This window comes from Thermobia domestica, chromosome 4, assembly GCF_964235325.1.
Source record: "Thermobia domestica chromosome 4, izTheDome1.hap1.1, whole genome shotgun sequence".
Lineage (NCBI taxonomy): Eukaryota > Metazoa > Arthropoda > Insecta > Zygentoma > Lepismatidae > Thermobia > Thermobia domestica.
In genome coordinates this window covers 256,413,715-256,436,910 of record NC_137457.1, presented here as the reverse complement: position 1 = coordinate 256,436,910, position 23,196 = coordinate 256,413,715, and the positions used below count along the sequence as shown (strand labels likewise).

General features: G+C 37.6%; 1 protein-coding gene across 1 annotated transcript in view; it reads left to right on the top strand.

The window, feature by feature from the left end:
• Positions 1-23,196, top strand: part of LOC145684000 (activator of basal transcription 1-like) — a 38,252-nt gene that overhangs the window by 7,261 nt on the left and 7,795 nt on the right. The window contains exon 2 of the mRNA XM_081755786.1: positions 17,838-18,012. Within this exon, the coding sequence (XP_081611912.1) occupies positions 17,838-18,012 (175 nt within the window). The remainder of the gene's footprint in view (positions 1-17,837; positions 18,013-23,196) is intronic.

The window sequence follows — 23,196 nt, the reverse complement described above, 5'->3', positions numbered from 1 at the left end:
ATCTTAAAAATATCTGATAAATAGTACTTGGTATACTGAATGTGTGTGCCAAATTTCAAGTTTCTATCTTGAATAGTAAGGGCGGGAGAATTTTTATCAAAAATTCCCACAATGCCCCAAATCACCATAAAACACTATGATATCAGGGAAAAAAATTCCTGAGACATTCCTAATTATCCTAGGACTATAATCCGCCAATCATTCTCTTCAGAATAGAACTGTCTTTCAGGCGGTACCATTCACATGTCTCCATCATGTATCTAAGGCGGGAAATTCCTGAAAAAAGGGATTTTTTGGGCAAAATTTCCCTTTTTTCAACTTTTGCCCCTCTGGACCCCCCTTGTTTTTACGCAGAAATCGGAAAAAAAACTTCTGGTAAATACTACTCGGTGGACTGAATGTTTGTGCAAAATTTCAATCTTCTACGTGAAAAAATAGGCCCGCCAGAAAAAATTTCCCTACCATGCCCCACTTTTACCCTATACAGAAGTATATTTGGATAAAAATTCACTGAGACGGCCCTAATTACCCTAGAATAATAATTCGACTGTCGTTCTCTTCAGAATGGAACGGCCTTTCAGATGGTATGACTCACGTGGTCCTATCGTGTATGTGAGGCGGGAAAATGACGAAAAACGGGATTTTTGGGGTAAAAATATCCCTTTTTTAACCCTTTGCCCCTCTGGTTCCCCCCCTGTTTTAACACTGACATCGGAACAAAAAATCTTGTAAATACTACTCGGTGGACTGAATGTTTGTGCAAAATTTCAAACTTCTAGTTCAAAAATAAGCCCGCCAAAAAAAAAAAAAATATATACCGACAATGCCCCATTTTTCCCTATATAGAAGTATATTTTTCAAAAAATCCCTGAGACATCCCTAATTATCCTAGAATAATAATTCGACCGTCATTCTCTTCAGAATGGCACGGCCTTTCAGACGGTATGACTCACGTGGTCCTATCATGTATGTGAGGCGGGAAAATGACGACAAACGGGAATTTTGGGGTAAAAATATCTCTTTTTTTACCCCTTTGCCCCTCTGGTTCCCCCCTGTTTTAGCACTGACATCGGAACAAAAAATCTGGTAAATACTACTCGGTGGACTGAATGTTTGTGCAAAATTTCAATCTGCTACGTTCAAAAATAAGCCCGCCAAAAAATAATGAACATAGGCTTAAAAAGGGGAAAAATACATTTTAAGATTATGACGTCATCACCTCCCATGTCTGGACGCAGGACGGTCTGAAACCATACGTAATGTCTTCTACAATGTCTCTGGACTTGAAGAAAAAAAAAAGACGAAAAAGCTCAAATAGAAGAGAAATAACGCAATGTACCATGAAAAACGCGTATGGTACAAAATGTACCATAAGATCCCCAAAGGGTTAAATCTCAAGACGGGAGATCCGAGAAGTGCATAATATTTATTTCAACGCATTAGTTTAGCAATACAGCGAGGTAATGCGGTTAGCATTTTAAGTTCCTTCCCTTCTTCCAAAATGGAAGAAATTTCTTATTTGAAATGAACCGGAATTTATGAACACTTTGGATTGAAAATTTTTGTAAACTATTTAAGTTCTGTGAACTCTGTGATATTTCTCATGCCACTTCCAAAGATGAGGAAGATGGACTTACTCGCTCGTCTCAATTATAAAATTACTTGTTCTAAATAATTTTAAGTATTATTATTATTATAGTCTTTTTATTTATTTATTTTATATTTCATGTTTTTAACTTTATTTTCAATAACAAATTCGTTACTCGCTGAATAACACAAGCCTAAGACAACCTAGATAGCTATGAAAGTTCATTGAGTCTTTTAATGGTCCACTTATTTGGCTTATCAAACATAAAATTTTTGTATACGATTTGCACTTCTTAACTTGAAGCAGAAATATTTTTAGTACAAGTAATTGTATTTTATATAATTAACAAACACACATCAATTATTTTGATTGATAATTTTACATGATTTAAAATTTTTGTAGTACAATTATTGCGGTATATATATTTATTTTCAATCAGACAATAGAACAGTAAATTTCCATTAATTGACTGTCTTCAGTCCCATATATAATCTTTTTGTGCCTCCCTGACACAAACATATGTGTTTCGCTGTTACAATCATTTACTTTCTAATTATCATATTGATCTTATTTGTACAATATGTCGTCCAGTAGTATAAATGTTCAGTGTTGTCCTTTGTGTTAGAGAAGAAACACCTCATCTGGTTCCTTTCCATGTGGTAAGATGCCAAGAACCTACGACACATTGCCACGTTGGATAGCAATAGCTATGCGTTGAATTAGGAAAGATGTTGAACGAACATCTCCAGTAATGATAGAAATGCGTCTGCCTACTTCTCTAATAAAATCAAGGCTTGTAGATCCCCAAGCACACTAGTCTCAATGGCAATTGGAACAAAAGTAAATTTATCAAGGAGGTTGTTATATTTCCTTTGCTTTTCTACCTCTTTAAGACTAGCAACAGCTCCAGCATTCATAACAGGTAAACGGAGACTTGAATGGTCAGATGTATCTGAACACGTAGAAGTCCCATACTAATGACTTGCCTCTCATCCAAGGAACTAATACCATACCATCAGGTCGTTTGCCATCTGAACAACAACAGCCTGCAGGTTCACGCATGGAAGGAATTCCAGCTGTGGTGAGGGCTCGTAAAATGATATCATTCACAGAGGAGTGTCTAGCGTGTCTGCCCATGCTCTTCATGCATGAAAGGCCATGCAGGCCACGTTGGTTAACTTGATCTCCGCAAGCTGGACAGCGATGTGGTTCACAAATAGCTGAACCTAATGTTAAGGCGACAGCGATTCGAAATGTTCCATTAGTCGTATGAAGATCTAATGGTGGGGAGGGTATTGCATTCAACCATGCCCCAGCATGTAGGGATGAGGTTGCAAGAATCCTGGCTGTTATCCTCTGGAGCAGTAACTGGCTGTAAGAGAAGTTCATGAAAATGAGCTCCAGTTGGTGTATACCAAGATGCCTGAGAACTTCTTTTGTTAATTTCTCAGACTTTCCAATGCTCCTATATTTCCTATTTTTCCTATATATTTGCGTCTCTTCCTATAAACTCCTATATTTCCTACATTTTAACGAAACTTCCTGTATTTTTGTGGCATTGCTACTTCCACTTGTGAAAATAACATAAGGAAATAAGGTGTGAATGGTTGGAGGGCTTTTTGCCTCCACAGTAGGGTGGTTGAATGGAGACTCTTTTGTGTTTCGTCCTTTTCTGCTCATTGTCTAAAAATAATTACATCAAACAATGTGCAGTTAGCGCAAAAGTATTCATACACCAACAAAATGGAACAAAAAATAAACTAGTTTCGTCATATTCATTAAAAAGTTCTATGAAGTGGTGATTTTAAAGACTTATAAATAATTTATTTGGATGTATCAATATTTTTTGGACTATCTGAGGCAAGTAATTGTAGAATATGTTATGCATAGTCAAATCTTACCTTAAAAGCGCCAGCTGCAGAATGTTTACTTTTTTAATTTTATTTTACATTTCAGATAATTGTTCCAGGAAGTGTGCAACGGTATTTCTGCTTCTTCTCCTTAGCGTTTTCAGTATTCCATTGTCATTTCTGCATTTCCTATGCTAAGAAACTCGTATAAAATTTTGCAACGGGATAATTACCATTTAGTTATATTTATAGTGGAATGCATGTTCATATAACAGTTGGTGTAATTTGCATGTGCATTTTTTTTTTTTTTATATATTATTATTTCTACCTATTGGATAATTGAAATGTTCCTTTTTCACAGCTTCACGAAACCTCCTATATTTTTTCGTCGTGATTTCCTATATTTTTTTTTTTCCATTAGCATTGGAAAGCCTGATTTCTGGAAGATCTGTAACTTATTTTTTTTCCATTTGGTAGAGCCTTCTTGAACTGTGCCATCTAGGTCCAGGTGGTAACGTTGCGGAATGAGAGCCTCGACTAAACAAAGAGATCCGTGGTAGGACGCTATAAAGGAAGGATTTGCCATATCCACGGATCGTCGAATTATTATTATATTTTAAAAAAAGAATGCTTCTTTCGCCATGTGCTTCCCAATGGAGAGGAACCAGATATGGGACCTCCGAGATTCAAACAGCTACTTCAATAGAAGAAAAGTCACACAACGCCCCTGGTCACTCGGTTTCTTATTTGAGACTTAATGAAAAATTAACTACCATTTGTTTTCTTTAAATGAAATATTCATCTGCTGTTCTTAAGACTTCTAAATGTGTCATTTGCTGTATTTTTGGATTGACAAAATTTGCTTCCTGCATATTGCCTTATAGTTATTGAGTTTGTTTCATTATGATCGCAAATAACCAATGAAAATAAATATATCTGACATCTGAAAAACAATTAACTTAATCGTCATTTCATAATCTAAATTGCAAGTAACGCTAAACACAAGCATCTGTGTTTCCCGCGAAGTAGTGATCTCAAAATTTAAACATTATTATTACTAGTAAACGCAATTAAAAGTCTTACATTTGAGAATGATTACTATTATTTTGCGTACACAAGAAGTTAGATTTGCTTTAAACACAATTTGCAGAACATTTGGGAGAATTCAGCTGTAGCAAGATAATTCTGCCGGAGATAGCTAGTTACTCCTGCGTTACTATTACCTTCATTTTCGCCAACAAACTTATTAAAGTAATTTGCTTTTTTTAAGTATTGCAAATACTTATCCAGAGTCCTCTTCATTTTGTGGCTACAGGAAACTCGTCAAAATCTGGGAAATTGGATTCAAAATTAATTTAACTTTCCGTTTAGTTTTAAGAGATTTCACGTGCATTGCCAATTACAATTTCTTCTTTAACAAATATATATATTGTGCATTGCCAATCGCCACTGACAAATCTTCAGTGCAAATTAAGAGTATCTCAACGATTACAAAATATATTTAAATTAACAAATAACGTTCAAACACAAATTACAAATAGCACGCAAACATAATTGCAGCTCAAGTACAGTATGCGGCAAATCTAACAGTACGGAAATCGCATCGTTGCCATTTATTTATTTGTTGTACAACATAGTGAAACATAAGAAAGTTATCAAATGCATATCAACTAAATGTTACTCGACACATATTGTAAATTTAAGAGGAATCATGACTATACATAATGTGTTCAAAATTTTGACTACTACGTCGTACACATTCTTCATAGCGGTCCTGTAGATCGATGAACATACTGGTGAACACGGGTTGCTGGAATGACAAAAACGAATAATAGAATCTTCTCGCTTAACTCCAGTGTAATAGTAGGGGTTTATCTGTGCTGAAAATTACTTCCTTCAGCATACCCCATATATAGGCATCTGCAGTCGAGGTGTCAGAGGAGTGGGAAGGATATGCAAAATTCACGGGAAATTAACCAATGTGCATACTCCTGTGGGCAAAAGGTCAAGTAACTCACTTGCACTGTGGACAGCAGCTTTGTTTTACTGCATCCATTGTTGTCGCAACGACAGATTTTTGGTGCGGTAAAAACGCGCAAATTATGCAAGAATGGGTCAATAGTCAACTGTTAATTGATGTAGCGATCAAGGTACACATGGCTTTTTCATTACTGAACCATATGTTGCTGACTACAAAGTAATAGCCATTATTACAAGAAATTATAAATGAATAAACAGCAGTCTGAAGTAATAGCCATTATTACAAGAAATTATAAATGACTAAACAGCAGTCTGCAAATGAGTGTGTACTCTTTATTATCATACATTAAGAGCCCTATCATGTTTCATTGCTTACATGTTTTAGTTTATCATTTTCATTTCTTATCTTAGAAACTTAACAATGCTTAAATGTCTACACTAAACACAACTGCCTGTCTCGAAAAGGAAAAGAAGTACCAAGTGCAAGTTGACTCGATGCATTGGATCGAGGTGGCGTAGGCGGATAAAGAAAAAAATATATTTTATACAGTCTGCAACAACAGGATTTTATGTACGGTAGCATATTGTTGTATAGAAAGTTGGTCGAGAAGCAAGGAAGAGGGAAAAGGGTGCATAGTAACAGCTTTCTGATGGTTTACCTTGGTTATTCAATTTGCAAAAGCAGAAAAGTAAAGAATTTTTGTAGTTGTGATGTTCGGTGTTCGTTGTATCCAGTGTTGCTGTGCAAATAACAAGCATGTCAGTTTCCAACTATTCCAAGACCACGTTCAGTCCGTCCTAGTTCCTATTATCTCTCTCTCTCTCTCTCTCTCTCTCTCTCTTTGGTCTATGGAACCCGGAGGCTCAATGCCGCGTTCACAAAAGCTCTCCACTGACTTCTATCCTTTGCTAACTGCATCCAGTTTCTACTTTGTATTCCAATCTCTGCAACATCCATCTTAATGTTGTCCTCCCATCTGCGTCTAGGTCTTCCTAATAGTCGTTTTCCGATTAGTCTTCCAGTCAAGATTTGGAAAGCGTTTCTACTTTCTTCCATTCTAGCTACATGACCCGCCCATCTAAACCTCCTCGTTATGAAGTTTCCGCCATTCCCCATTCCCGTTCCTCTTGGGTCCGAATATTCGTCTCAGGATCTTGTTCTCAAATAATTTCAGTCTATGTTCTTCCCTCAGAGTAAGCGACCATGTTTCGCAACCATACAGAACAACAGGAATGATTATCGTTTCGTATATTTTAAGCTTCAAATTCCTCGACAGAATTCGCGACAAGAAATTTTGAACCGACTAGTAACACGAATTCCCTTCTTTTAGTCGACATTTAATTTCTTCGTGAGCATATGATTTTCCTCTGTTAATATTGATCCTAGATATTTGAAAGTATCCAATTTATCAAAAGTATTATTTAATATTTTAACGCATCCATAATTTGCTGTATTACGGTCCCGACGCACTTCCATGTATTTAGTTTTCTCTGCATTTACTTCTAAATCTATGTCCCTGCAAGCGTTTAATAAGATCTCTGCATTTCTTTCTATTGTTCCCCTATCATCCCCTATTAAATTTACATCATCAGCATATGCCATAATCTGGTGAACACTGTTCAACTCTAGGCCCTGGTTGCTATCTTTGATTTTACTAATAGCGTATTCCAGAACAAAGTAAAATAATAATGGCGACAACGCTTCTCCTTGTTTCAGGCCATTTTCGACGTGAAAGCTCGTGGACAAAAATTAATCTACCCGGACTTTAATTTGGGATTCATTTAAACATATCTTAATTAATCTAATTAGCTTTCTCGGTATTCCAAATTCTGTAAGAACGTTGTATAATGTTTCTCTCCTAACCGAGTCGTACGCCTTTCTAAAATAAATAAATAGCTGATGTACCCGGGTATTGTATTCCCACTTTTTCTCGAGTATTTGGCGAATGGTAAATATTTGGATAGTTGATCGATTTCGTCTAAATCCGCACTGATAATCTCCAATAATTTCATCTGCGTATGGGGTCAATCTCGCTAATGGGCTAATCCATATGAAGTGGTCCAGAGTAGGTTGCTCGAATATCTCCGAAAATTATAAAAAGTGGAGTGTGATGAACCTTGTGTATGAGAAGGTCAATAACACGAGTCACGTTTTCGGAGGTACAATTGTTCCTGAATGGCGGCCATCTTTGTTGTCGGCGGAGTGCCATTTTCTGCAGTTGCAAGCGTTTACGAAAACCACAATTGCTCAGGACTTACTAATCAGAGGAACATGAAACAAAAACTAATGTGTACAGGAGGGACCAAGGTACACGGAGAATATATAATCGTGCGCTCAAATGTAGATTCAGGGTTGCAAACTAATACATGAAATCACCAAAAAAGTACAGAAAAGTGCACGTTTCAAGGGGCTGTATTTTGGAATGGCATAAAGGTAGTGGTTCAGAATTTATGGTGTGAATACTAGGGCATGTACAGATTCTTCAGAAACATTCACAGCTATGATACGACTGTTGCCACAGAGTTATGGGGGTTCGAAAGTTGGAGTTTGTCATTTTTATGACATTTTTGGGGCTTAATATCTCAGGATGGCAAACTGCTAAAAATTGCTGCTGCAGCCACAAAGCAGTTCTGTATGTTAATAAACTATTACAAAAAAATCATGACTGATATTACATGGAGAACAAAGTTAGGACAATGTTAAGAGACAGCACGTGCGTGACGATGGTATTCAGTGTATTAGCAGTACTGACCGAGCAACAAAGCAGTACAAAAAAAAAAAAAGAATTAGTTCTCAGTGTGTTACGGACACACATTTGACAACAGAAAACTCCTGAAATTCGTCACTTGTTGATGTAATATAACATCGAAGGGTATGTTCAGAAATGGGGGTAAAACGATGGAAGCTTCTTGTGCCTGGAATGGACTGACAGCTCGCAAATCGCTCTTTCAGTTCATCTTCATGATTAGACACGACTTCAGTGGAAACAAAGACATACGTGATCCCCTTGATGTGTTCTAAACAAAACTGAAACATATCGTAAAGTGTAAGTATCTGATCAGTAACTGGCCTCTGCAAACTAGCCCTTGCAATTTCTCTCTTCGTCACCCCACCAACACCATCACATGCAGTTTTACCGTGTGACGTAGCAAAGAAATACAATTCGGTTTCGAGCCCAAAGTCTGCTTGATGGTGACACAGATTGACAAAGTTCTTCTTGTTCTTGTATTGGCTGGACGCATCATCAGAAAAGTATATAATCTTTGCTACGTGTGGTAAATGTTCTCGAATGTGACTGATAAGATGTTGCTGAAACACGTGAACTGCCACAGTATTATGCGCTAAATGATCACTTATTACTCAGAGACAAGAGTGCTTCTGTTCTCCACCTTGTTGGTAGTAGTAGACAAAATGATGCGGAGTGACTTGCTAATTTACCCAATGATAGGACTGTATGGCATCTTGGATGATGAATGTATAGTTTTAGGCAAAATCAGCCAAAACTATACACTCAGAATCACTAAGATTGTCTTTCTTGTATTTTAGGTATTGTGCTTGGACCTTGGAAATATAGTGATGCTTTTTGAGATCCTCGAGTTTCTCACATAATGTTTCAGAAAATGCTTCCGCATGTTTGACTACCGTAATCAGTTCAGTCCTATCAACTGTAACCCATTGCTTGTATTAAATAATGTCAGGGAAAACTTCACTTTCAATGGCTTCAGCAAACACCGACAGAAGGGTAGCTTTTCCTGGACACTGTTCACATGTTTGCATCATGCAGGTATTGCTGTTAATATCACATACGAGTAACTCAAGGAGATCCTTGTATTCAATGTTAGTTTTGCCCCATCAATCATTAACTTTATATTTTGGTGGTACATGCATACACAGACACTATGAGATTTAGGTCTCATGGCACAAAACTTAGCCCTGTGAATATTTGTGCATTCTGGATGGTTCTGTTTAAATGCTAGGTAAAGCTCGTTCAGGTTACATAACAGTCGATTGTTTCTGAACCCTCACACTCCCTGCACATACTGGTCTACAATCTTTCTTGCCTGGACACAAACGGCTGTATTCATCGTCTTCATAAAAATGGAGAACCTTTTCTGTTGTCTCTGGTGACACTGATATTCCTTGCTTGTGCCCCAGAGCTGGTAAATTCCCTGCTCACTCATCAGTTTCCTAGTAATCTAGTAATCTTGACAAAACTTTCTGACACATTAAATTCAGTTGCAATCTTCTTACGAGGCCATGTTGTTGGGAGCAAACTTAAGATTTTTACTTTTTTTTCCTTGGTAGTAATGGTACATTCCTCTTTTAATTGACGTATCAGGATTTCATAATCCGAGGACACTTGTACGCTGTCGTCTTCATCTTCAATAGTTTCCTCGAAGGCGAGTTCTAATTGACTTCTTAGCGCTTGTGACACTTGGTCCATTTTGCGTTGAAGCTTACGTTTCCTTTTCTCGGCACTGACTTTTCGTATTTTTGACGGTGGCGGTAATCCTAACGTACAACGTGCTGAATCTAAAGTTTCTAAGACGAATGTTGATGGAACAAATTCAACATCGCTGTTTCTGTTTTGATCTTCCAGGTTACTTGTACTGGATGCAAACACTGCAGAGTAACAATTGGGACTGGTATTAACTGAACACCAGTCTTCTTTCCTTGTAGCATGTGTTCAACGAGAATTTTTCGAAGTCCCTTTTTAATAGATTTTAATAGAATGTTCATTGGGTCATAACACACACGACCGAACAGATGGTTATATTGCTCTAAATATCTTATTTCATGGTACTTGCATACTGTCACAGGGTCACAGTCAATTCGCAGACGAAGCAGCTCCTGACTTTATGTTTGCAACTTCGAAATATACTTTAGTTCCTTTGCACAAACACCATATGTAGAGTTATAGTATTCCTCATTAGTTTCATTTCCCACAGAACACTGAGAGGTTATTTTCAGCGCACAACACAACAACCTTCCACTGTGGTTGTAGCAAAACGACTGACGGATACTCCAAGCGGCTGACTGACATTTGGAGGGTAAATGCATAGATAACAAAAAACAATACAGATGGGTAACTCCAACGTGAACGATTTAGGCCGCGATTTCACTGCCACCTGTTGCCTGTTTCCTCAAACTGATAAAGTAGAATGAATATCCATCCGATCATAACGTAAAAGGTGATTCATGCACCGACTTGGTATCGTCACGCACGAGCTGTCTTAACATTGTCCTAACTTTGTTCTCCATGTAATATCAGTCATGATTTTTTTGTAATAGTTTATTAACATACAGAACTGCTTTGTGGCTGCAGCAGCAATTTTTAGCAGTTTGCCATCCTGAGATATTAAGCCCCAAAAATGTCATAAAAATGACAAACTCCAACTTTCGAACCCCCATAACTCTGTGGCAACAGTCGTATCATAGCTGTGAATGTTTCTGAAGAATCTGTACATGCCCTAGTATTCACACCATAAATTCTGAACCACTACCTTTATGCCATTCCAAAATACAGCCCCTTGAAACGTGCACTTTTCTGTACTTTTTTGGTGATTTCATGTATTAGTTTGCAACCCTGAATCTACATTTGAGCGCACGATTATATATTCTCCGTGTACCTTGGTCCCTCCTGTACACATTAGTTTTTGTTTCATGTTCCTCTGATTAGTAAGTCCTGAGCAATTGTGGTTTTCGTAAACGCTTGCAACTGCAGAAAATGGCACTCCGCCGACAACAAAGATGGCCGCCATTCAGGAACAATTGTACCTCCGAAAACGTGACTCGTGTTATTGACCTTCTCATACACAAGGTTCATCACACTCCACTTTTTATAATTTTCGGAGATGGTCGAGCAACCACTTTCAATATTTTTGGACCACTTCATATAGATTAGCCCTAATAGAATATTTTAAAGGATTTTATAGGATGTTGACAAAAGAGAGATGCCTCGATAATTATTACAGTCAGTTTTGTAGCCTTTCTTGTGAATTGGAACAATGATTGATTCTTTCTACTTTTGTGGCAATTCTTCCTTGTTCCAGATAAGGAGAATGAGTTTGTGTATCTTGTTCCATAATTTTTCGCCTCCAGCTAAAATTAACTCAGCCGGAATTTCATCTACATCCGGAGATTTGTGTTTCTTTAATTTCTTTATGGCGGTTTCTACTTCTATCTACTGTATATCTATCTATATGTATATATAATCATGAATTTGGGATTTCGTACTCGCTGCAATATTTGTTGGAGTATTGTGTCCGTGGGTTTTCTCGAGGTACTCTCGTTCCATCACTTCTTCCATCATCATTCATTTGAATTAATCATCGTCTCCCTTAGCCTAACGGGCATAATCGAGGGACGTTAAACTGAAAGATTTAGTTTCATTTGTCAGAGCGTCTTTTCGCTGAGTCACATGAAACGACAAGCGTTAATACAGTCACGTGAAATGTAAAAAGCATATGTAAGTAACAACGGCCAACAGTTAGTGCTTCCGTGAATTAAGGAAACAAGCCAATACCTTCTGACTTGAAGTGTCATCTTATTCGTACTTCATCTGTACAGAACTTAAAGGTTTCTGGTGATGCTGCGTGCTCAAATGTGAATTTTATGATGCAAGTGGATACGAGTTCGGGAATGGAACGAAGTAATTCATAATGATTCTACTAAAAGATAGCTAGAATTACTGTGGCGTATTCAAAGTATAATGAGATGACATACATGAATGCACACGGCTGCTAAAGATGTCAAAGTATTCAAGCTTACGTTTTCAGACAGCGAGACTACCAGAAAAACGCAGCTTTAACCTGATAAAATAGCATACACTTTAATTTATGGATTATTATCACTAGTGAACTAATTTAGTTGTTCAAGGAAACATAAATGTGAGTTTACGCGTTATTTTACGTCGAGGGTTTTAATGGAATTCTGTATCTTCTGATATTTTAATCGCTTCCAAAGAGACGCATTTTTAAAGCCTTTGGTTCGGAAGCAGAACCTTACGTTACTGAATTTCAGACTGACGGCTCCTCTCAGTCCATTTCTTTAGAGCAATTTAACGGGTGTAATAAAAAATGATGCAAAAGTTTGTAAAACAAGAAGCTTTCAGTTCTTGAAGTTTATGTATACGAATGATATGGGAGAAAGAAAATCTTCATATGAAAAACGTTGACATTGGTTTTGCTACAAATACTGCCTTTAAGAAACGTCAACCAATAACGGATTTGTACATTCCGGATTTTCGCCGAAATTGCAGAAAGTGTCTACGGAAATTTGTTTTTAAACTTTTGGAGAAGTCGACTTTAAATTAAAAATTGAGTAGAGATCTTTCATGTTTGGGTCTTAATGTTTCTGCAAGATCTGATGTTGCAGTGGATCTTATGAAGTCTCTTTTAGTTGAAATTCAAGGAGCAATCATAAATCTTGCAATATTTCCACAACTCAACAGCAGGCGCCTATATGTGCTGTGATCGACCGTGGGTACAAGGTTAAACTGACCCAGGGATAGTGTGACAAGTGGACTATTTAACACAGACACCGCCACAGCCTCACTATCTTCATTCAGGTTTTTAAGTTGCAGTGACAATGAATGCTCAGCAACGTCTGATATATGAACTGTTAACTGTGTGAGTCCGAACTAGGTAATAGCACTGCGACAAAAACCTAAACATTTGCCATGCGAAAGAAGAAGCAGTGTACTACAACACAGTAGCTTGTTGTTCTGGTTGTAAAAATGTCGAAGATGAGCCACGATCCGGCCGCCCCAAGATAAGAGATTCTGTTGTCATATGACACGCCATTGAGAGATATCCATCCACCAGCACACGACCATTGTCAAACCATCTTGGCATGGCCCAGTCTTCACGAACTTGGAAAATCATTAGGAGCTGCCCAATGTCCTACATTAGTTGACCCCAGAGGAAAGTGGGTGTGTACTGACAATTACTCCATAATCCGAGTGATGTGGGATTCCTGAACCAGATTATCACATGCGATGAAAAGCAGTGTTTTTTTTCCGAAATCAGAACGTGAAAAAACACTGGGTAGAGCAAGGATCAACTTCTTAAACCGGTCAACAAGCAGGGCCGTCTCGAGCATAAAATCATGGTCTATGTGTGGTGAAACTACGAGAGGATAACCCACTTCACGTTAGTTTTCAACCATTGTACCATCAATGCAGAACTGTATTCCGAAGAGTTGGAATGGATGTATACTGGACTTCGCCAAACATATCCTGCATTAGTGAACCAAAAGCGCAACCTGCTGCAATAGGATTACTCAAAACTATACTTGTCTCGAGAAATGCAATAAAAATTCAGAAATATTATGAGCCTGAACAGGTGCCGTACCAGGCGTGTAATCTAACCTTGCTATTTCGGATTATTACCTGTTGCGGTCCATGGTGAACTTCGTGAAATCGCTATCCTTCATCAACCAGCAGAAGGTGGAAACAAGAGTGACTGACTTCTTTCTCTAAAGACAAGGCGTGTAATCGAGAAACTAGCAGGAAAGAGTCTGCAGACAGTCCACACGAAGGGCTATACTTTTGAATGTTAGCCTAGTTTTATTGTACTGTAATAAACAGCACAATAAACATAGGTATGTTGTGTACTAGAATATTGCGTGACCTATGACTTACCCTTGTAGTTATAAATAATTGATGGCAATACGTCGGACAGAGTTGTGAGGCAGTTCAGAGATTTTATTCGAATCCAAATTGTAAAACAATTATGAGTCAGTATTCTAGAACTTATCAGCTTTTGGGTAACTTTTGACTAAATTATCCGAATCCTTCAGATTGCAGTGACTTAAGAGATGTTATTAAAATGATCTTTATCTCTCATGAAAATTCAAATCTAGAAAGAGGATTTTCAATCAATGCACACTGGTATCAGATCATTTTAAAGAACAAGCAATAGTAGCACTCAGACTTACGTACGACACAATAACTGCTTCTGATAACCATGAGAAATTATCTATAACGAAATCGATTATTCGTTATGCCACAATATACTCCTACTCGTTTTGCACAAGCAACAAATCAGCGACGAGAGGAAAAGGAAAATCAAAAACAAAACTGAAGACAGGAAAATAAAGATCATTCTGAACGCTTAAAACTAAGAAGACTAAAATAAGGGAAGATACGCGCGCAATACTGATGAGGAACTTAAGCGTCATAATTTTATTTTATTTTTTTTCTAAAAGTATGTCAGTAATATACAATAGCCACTTTTGTGTGCATATGTCTACTCTTTTCCACCAAAATTTTAAAAAAATGTTCTGGAAAAAGCCAGGGAAGTCTTTTTTTGTAATTGTTGTTGCCCCTAGAATGCGCTCACCTTTGGTGATTGTGTCCTTGGTCCGATCCTAAGCTATATGAGTTTGTGGTCAGTATCTTGTCCGTGGGTTTTCAGAAGGGTTCTCCCGTTTCCTCCCACATTCTAATTTCACAATTCTTTCACAGTCATTAAACATACGTCTCCTTTAGCATACAGGGAATAATGGTGGAACGTACAGGGTGCGGCACGTAAAACCGGCCCGTAAAGTGAACACATAAAATGAAATGTAATGTATTGAATACGATTAACTACAACACATAAATGAAATGTAATGTATTGAATATGACTACTCACCTTCACAGCAGGTGCTGAAAGTGTCCTCCGTCCACTTCAACACACATGTGAGCACGATTGAGGAGATTCATATATACCCTTGTCAGTTCTTGTGTTGTAATGCTATTGGTGACATCCTGGATCCTGGTCTTGAGTTCTTCAATTGTGTGTGGATTTGTTTCGTATACTCTTCCCTTTAACAGTCCCCATAAGTAAAAGTCACACGTGGACAAGTCTGGTGACCGAGGAGGCCACAAGCCTTTGCTGATTGTCCTCTCTGGTGTAAACATCTCATGCACAAGGGACAATGATGCAGCTGATGTGTGGCATGTTGCACCGTCCTGCTGAAAGTAACATAACTGACGCTCCTCTTCGGTCAAGTGTGTATAAAACTCCTCCAGGATTCCCATATACACGTCACTGTTCACTGTCGTCTCAAAGAATATGGGCCCAATAACGCGTGTGGCGGAAATGGCACACCAAACACCAATCTTCTCATCATGCAAGGGTACCTGGTGGATTGCGTGTGGATTTTCTGTCGACCAATACCGGTTGTTCTGGGAATTTACGTACCCAGACAGGTGGAACCACGCCTCGTCACTCATGATGAGCATTAGTAGATCCAAGAAACCACTGGCAACATTGCTCAACAGCCATGAACAGAAATGCACCCTCTTCTGCAGGTCAGGTTCCTTCAGTTCTTGCACAACACTTATCCGGTACGGTTTTAACTTCAGTCCCCTTAAAACACGTCTGCAACTTCTCTCACTCGCATGAACCTATTGACTCAATCTCCTGGTTGACTTTCGAGGACTTCTTGTCATTATCTCCTCCACCTGCATCTTTAATTCAGGTGTGCAGACAGATGGTCGTCTGTTCCTGGGAGCATTTTGAACCGATCCTGTACGCCGCCATTTTTCAATCAATTCCTGAATGGTGCTTTTTCCTGGCACAGAACGTCCTGGAAATTTCTCCCGAAACAAATTCTTTGTTTTCACAAAAGATTCAGTGAGAATGAACCCTTCAACAATGGCAACACGCTCGGGTATCGAATACGGCATTATCATACACTGACACTCACCCGGCTTAACACAACGAGGCCTTTTTCTCAACTGGTTTCGACAAGTTTCACTGGCTGCGGCTGCACGTGACTGCTGCAGGTCACGTAAGTCGACCCGACCTCGACACGCCATCTCTTGGTAGGAAGGTAGATTATTTAAGTGTTGCCAAAAACATAATATACCAGAATATTACGACGGGCCGGTTTTACGTGTCGCACCCTGTATTATTATTATTATTGACTATTCTGCGTTTTGGCAGGCCCTGGGACTAATGAAGTTTCTTTTCTTCTTCTTCTTAATTTTCAATTTGGGCTTGGAAATGTTTCTTACAAGTTTCTCGATTTTCAGCTTCCTCTTTTAACTCCCAATATTTTTTCTGTTTTTCAAATCATCGATCTTTTGTGTTCCTCCTATTCCTCGCTTTCCTTCCATCTTACCTTCTATGGCGGTATGAGGAAGACAATTTCTTCGCAAGATGTGTCCAATCCAATTGGCTTTTCTATGAAGGATAGTGGCTAGAAGAGTCCTCTTCTCGCCTATCCGTTTTAAAACGTCTTCGTTTGTTACTCTGTCAATTTTATCTTCTTCATTTTCCTCCAACACCATGTTTCGAAGCTTTCTAAATATTTCGTTAACTTACGTAATGTCCAAGTCTCTGTACCATAAATTCCAATGCTCCATATATAGTACTTGATCAATTTCTTCCTTAGTCCAGTATTAAGGCTGTTAGTTAAGAGTGGCCTTTTCTTGTTGAATTATTCTTTGGCTCTGGCAATTCTCGACCTGATCTCTCTGGTGCAATAGGCGTCTTTCGTCAAAATACTTCCCAGATATTTGAAATGGTCGACCTCTTCAGGTACTCTTTGTTCCACTCTGACCCGTAAGGGTGCATTTCCACGGGATATTCTCATGACTTTCGATTTTTCAATGTTGATTTCCATTCCGTATAGTTTCACAGTGTCAGTTATTTTCTCAGTCACCTCCTGTAATCATTCTTCGATTCTAGCTATAATAACCGTATCATCTGCATACCTGATCTTGTTAATGATCTGCCCTCCTATCTTGGTAGGAGGGAGATGTAATGGTGGGACGTAGAGCTAGAAATTTCATTTTATTTCCTACACACAGATAAGGATATATTTCTCTGAAAAGGAGATGGATGTTTAGATTTTAAACATAACTTACTAAGTACTCGTATGTAATAAAAGTTTCAGTACAAAGTTGGTGTTGAAATAAGATAATTCTATTCTTACAGAATCGGGTAGGTCTTCCAGTTATTCAGTTTCAAAAAGTGGAAACTCTGTATAGTCATGTTTCAAACAATCTGGCCATCCAGCTCTGTTTCAAAACCTCTGTACACTTGTCGCGGTAATACCGGGATTAAATGAAACAAATGTGATTCTTCTTCCGATGTTTGACTTTTTTTTAAAAAAGTTTAACGTCCCATGATCATGCTACGAGGCTAAAGGAGACGGTGTTAATAATGAATGAAATGGTGGAATGTGGAAAGTGGGAGGAACTGGAAAATTCCAAGAAAACCTACGCACACGGTATTTGTCCACCACAAATCCTACTTACCACCAGGTGGAATCGAACCAGGGACTTCACGCACCAGAGATTTTATTTCAAACTAAAATAGTATAATATCCTAGTATTGTTACAAGAATGTCATTTGAAGAGAGAAATGGAGTTATTTCTTTTCAACATTTCTGAAAGCGTGTAAAATTTTCTTTGTTTCAGATAAAGACCAGAAAAAGAAACACAAACCTGCCATGCATTTTACCGAAGGATGGGTTGAGTTCAAGAGTAAACGAGTAGCAAAAAGAGTAGCAGCAATGCTGAATAATAAGCAGATCGATCTTAGAAAGAAAAGCAAATTTTATGATTATATTTGGAATATGAAATATTTGCCAAGGTAAGTTGTATAAATTTCGTAATGGACGTGAGGACTACTTGTTTAAACTAAACTTACTCATCTCTATGTTCCTTGAAGTTTGGTAGATGATTTATACACTATAGTAATCTAGATGTGTTCCTATGAAAATGATTAGTTTTTTAAGATCTCTTCTGTATCTTTGGTAAAATGTTCGATTATCTGTTATCAGGATGATTTTTAATCTTAAATTATGTATATATTCAGCTATTTCATAATAAGGTATGGCACTTTAGTGACAAATGGATTAGCTAATCGTCGTCTTGAAAGAATTTAAAGAAGAATAAACTGATCATCATAGGAATACAAGGAATACATCTAGGTTAGTATGGAATTAAATTTTGATCTGTATTTTATATGTTCAGTAGGCTGTTACAGATGAAAATGAAATCTTTGAGTTTTACGTCCCACGGATATGCCGGTTACACTAAAGGAGACGGTGATGATGAGTAATGAATGAAATGGTGGAATGAAGAAAGTAGGAGGAAACTGGAGAACCCCGAGAAAACCCACGCACACGGTGTTTGTCCACCACAAAGTTCACTTGGCGGGGACTGGGATCGAACCCGGGATCCCAAGCACCAGAGGTGAATGCTCTACCACTGAGCCACAGTCCGCGACCCCGCTGTTACAGATGAATAGTAGCTTCTGGATACACCAAAAAACAAATTCAAGGTTCCCACCGACCTGAAAAACCTGAAAAACTCATTTTAAGTACGGACTTCTCAGAGTTCATTTCTTTTTTTGCCTTACCCGGCTATTTGGTAAGGGATATTTTATAAAATAAATTAGTTTGTTTCGCAAAATCTCTTTATCTAGACATGCACGCATGTATGCATATATGTATGTGAGAGAGAGAGAGCGAGAACGCCTTGAGCTCGGCTTGCCTGCAAGTTCCCTGCATGCTATCGATATCCGTCGGCGTCATGCCGCGTAGAAAGCAGGTTAGCTAGTAGAGATGCAAAAAAGCCGGCTTTTTTGAAAGAAAGAAAAAAAAAACGACAATTTTGGAAATTTTGCCTTTTTTTCATTTTCATGATTTTTCTATTTGAATAGCTTTCTTATAGTATACTCTAAAGTTAAATAAGATTTCATGACCTAAATACCATATTTCGCTCTGGAATTCACCATCATGATGGATGGAACACATGTTTTATGAATTAAAGTAAACATACAGTACGTAGTATTTAAGGGCAATTGTAGAGGATTATTTTAAATTCTGAGTTATCGACATTTTTTCCTTCTCTACGTCATTTCTTTTTAGTCATCCGTGTTTCATTTCTTAGAGATTAGTAGGCCTACTCTAGCTTCTAGCACATAAGTTAAACTTACGTTTTTCAATATATCCGTCAGAGCGTACGTTTATCAGTATATCTGTCAGAGTATATCAGTACTTCCACATTTTTGTTATACTGTAACTGTGCAATGATTTAGCAATAATCTTCCGGATACAACCTTGAATACAGTTTTATAGAAATAATCAGCGTATTCAGAAAAGTATTTTGAAATGTTTCTGTGCTTAATGTTTGGTTTTTCTAAAAATTTCCTAATTTTTATTTGGGAGGAGCTTAAAGTTTATGAGTATAGACCAGAGATGGAGTGGTCAGGTGGGTCAAGTTTTCTGAGCAGGTCAGTGGGTCGTGGATCAACAGCATGTGACCCACTGCGACCCACCACCCACCGTGATCCACTGCGACCCACTCTGCTCACTGCATTGTAGACAGTATCTTCTGAAGACTGGTAAATTTGTCTTCATTTTAGTTTCAAGACCTTCATTTCCCTTCCTTTTCCATTTGTTTTTGTCTGCTTACCTGAGGTGAGTATATCTAACCAAGTTTAAGATGAACTTCAGGCACTTTTGGATATTGATATTTTTAATTGTAATAATAGCAATAGGACTTATACTACGACTTGGCTTTCGAGACCTGTGAGTTTTTAGAGGAGGTAACTGGAAAAAATACGTTTTTGAATCACTGTAATATATAAATTATTACATAAAAAATTGAATGTGACTATGTGTGCCTGATCATCACGGTCAAATTGCGAAGTCAAATTAAATTACTTTTGGTATATAGTTAGGCCTTAATCCAAACTGGGATGTTATATTGCTTTCATTATAATGCATAATATCCTAAGGATGTAGTGAGGATCCGAATTTTTGAGAAAAACTGAGTATCTCGCAAGCCGTTAAACTTACGGAGCTGAAATTCAGTGTATTAACTCTTTATTGAAAATAAACAGAATGTGTCCTAGCATTTTTTAAAATTCTCCTTTAATTGGTAGTGAATTGGTTTGTAAAAATGATCGAAAACGATCGATGTTATTTAAGAAAAAAAAAATCAGAAACAAAAAATACAGTGCTTGGCTTCATATATCCATTGCTTTCTACTATAATAATTGCTGAAGCTTATGTTTATTATATGGAGCGCTTACAGCATAGGGCAGTCAACCCATAAAGTTGTGAGAAAAATAGGCATAAAATTTGTACTGTAAGCTTAATTACACGGAAATTTTAAGTTTGGATTGTACGCATAATTATATGGAAAATTTTACACTTTTTTCCCTTTACGTTGGTCTACTTACCTTGATTTGGAACTTTCAAATTTCATCCTTTTTTCCACTGAAAAGTATCGATAATTCAACAAGGAAATAATTATACTATGGTAATTTAATTGAAGTTCATCGTAATTTCGCACATGGCAAACAGCAGAAGGGGAAGGAGGAGGGAAATTCCCATTCACCTCTGAACATTTTCCAGGAACCTCGTTCCCTTTCGCTTTCTAGACGGGGGAGGGAACTTGGTAATGGCATCAAACCTTCATGTGTAATTACAAAAATTAAATTTATAAACAAATAAGAAATCATCAGTTTATCAGGCTTTAATTGATAATTTATTCACAAGATTCCTTATCGAAGGCGTGGTAGATGAAGTTTCTGTTTTCCATGAATCGACATTACCAACTGACATGGTCGATATGGAAAAGATGTATGGTGATAGAGAGATGATACTTCTTGCTGAGTATTTTAAAACTGACCAAGAAAAATCGTTGTCAGACTTAAGTCTAACAAGTAGATTGTCGATGAGAAGTTGCAGAAATCGGGTAGAAGTATTATCAGTTTCCACGACAGAGTGCGAACGGGGATTTTCCCTTATGAATTTACAGATGACTGATATTAGAAATAGACTAAGTGCTCAAACATTGTCTAGCTTGTTGTTCATCAATGTTAATGGCCCACAGCTAGACAAGCTCGAAATAGACGAGCTAGTTATTTCTTGGCTGAAGGATGGACATCATTCCGCTGCGGATAATTTACCACGAAAAAGTTACTAACAGGAAATAAACCCGATTTCAGATTTGTTTTAAGGTGGAAAATATCGAATTATGGAAAATGTATACATGTATTACTAATGGCTTATTTGTGTTATTCAACTTTGTACCTAATTTTTAGTAAGTCTCTTCTTTCCTTTAGGTAAACTACTTTGAATAAATATTCGTAATAATTGCAATTATGCGTATTTGTAACTTAAATTTAACGTGGTGTTTTAGTGATTACACAAATTACAATTATGAGCATACTTTATGAAGATGCTCTCACATAGGGTACCCGAGCACCTTTATACACTATGAAAAACTGATTTTTCAAGTCTTTTGTGAGAAAAATACTGTGAACTGAGAAACCATAACCTTTTCCATATTGTACAGGTGTATTTTCCTGCGAATAGAAGTTTCTTTCGGAATGCGTTGAGAAATTAACACTTGCAAGAATACTCTCTTAGTACAAGTATATTTTAGGCACACACTAATTTTCCCCCTCCTCGAACTGTTTCAATTTCCTCACTGACAAACACTTTACCATTTTATATCGTAAAGGTCAGATCCACCGTTATTGTAACAGAGTGGTACTTGAGCGATTGACTAGAAATTCAAACTCCGATTAATGACAATTTCTCTCTTGTTTTATTACAAGTGTAAACTATTTAGTCAGTACAGAAGAGGCCGTGGATCGTGTTCAGAGTTGATGATGATGGATTTTGGTGAGTCAGAGTAGGTCACAGTGGATGAGAGTGGTTCATGGTAGGTGGTGGGTCACAGTGGGTCATAGTGGGTGGTGGGTCAGTGGGTCGTGGGTCAAGTTTTCATTGACCCACGCCAACTCGTATAGGCATAACTATTTTATTTGTTTGTATTCAGCAATAATCTCTCGAATACAATCTTGAAGACCATTTTATACTGATAATCAGTGGCGGATTTAGAAAAGTATTTTGGGAGGGTTTTTCTATATTAATGTTTAGTTTTTCTAAAAATACCTAATTTTTATTTGAGGAGAGCTTGAAGTTTATGAGTAAAGGCATAACAAATATTTCGACTGTTTTAGAAATTCCGTAATTTCGGGGTACAGGCTTCAGTCTGTGAGACATCCCCACCCTAACCCCCTTCGCAAATCCGTCACTGCTGGTAATTAGTAATAACAACGATTTAAAAACGATAAAGGAAGTCGGCCAGGATTCACAGTACACGCACTATCTCTACATTCACAGATACAATTAAGAAAAACTTTTGTCAAAATGCTCGAATTCGGGATTGAATCCCGGACTTCCCGATAGAAGTGCAAAAACAACTCGTTCATGGTTGTTGTGCAGTTTTACTTAACTTAAATATATTCTCTCTCTCTCTCCCTCTCTCTCTCTATCTCTCTATGGCTTATGGAATCCGAAGGTTCAATGCCGCGTTCACAAAAGCTCTCCACTGACTTCTATCCTTAGCCAACTGGATCCAGTTTCTATTTTGTATTCCAATCTCTGCGAGATCCATTTTAATATTGTCCTCCCATCTACCCCTAGGTTTTCCTAATGGACGTTTTCCGATTGGATCCAATTAAAACTTTGAAAGCGTTCCTACCTTTTTCCATTCTGGGTGCATGACCTGTCCACCTGAGCCTCCTAGACTTGATGACCGTAACGATGTTTAGTAAACCGTATAAATTATGCAGTTCTTCGTTATGAAGTTTCCCCCATTCCCGTTCTTCTTGTGTCCGAATATTCGTCTTAGGATTTTATTTTCAAATACTTTCAGTCTGCGTTCTTCCCACATCGCAAGCGACTATGTTTCATAACCAAACAGAACAGTAGGCATGATTATCGTTTTATATATTTTAAGCTTTAAA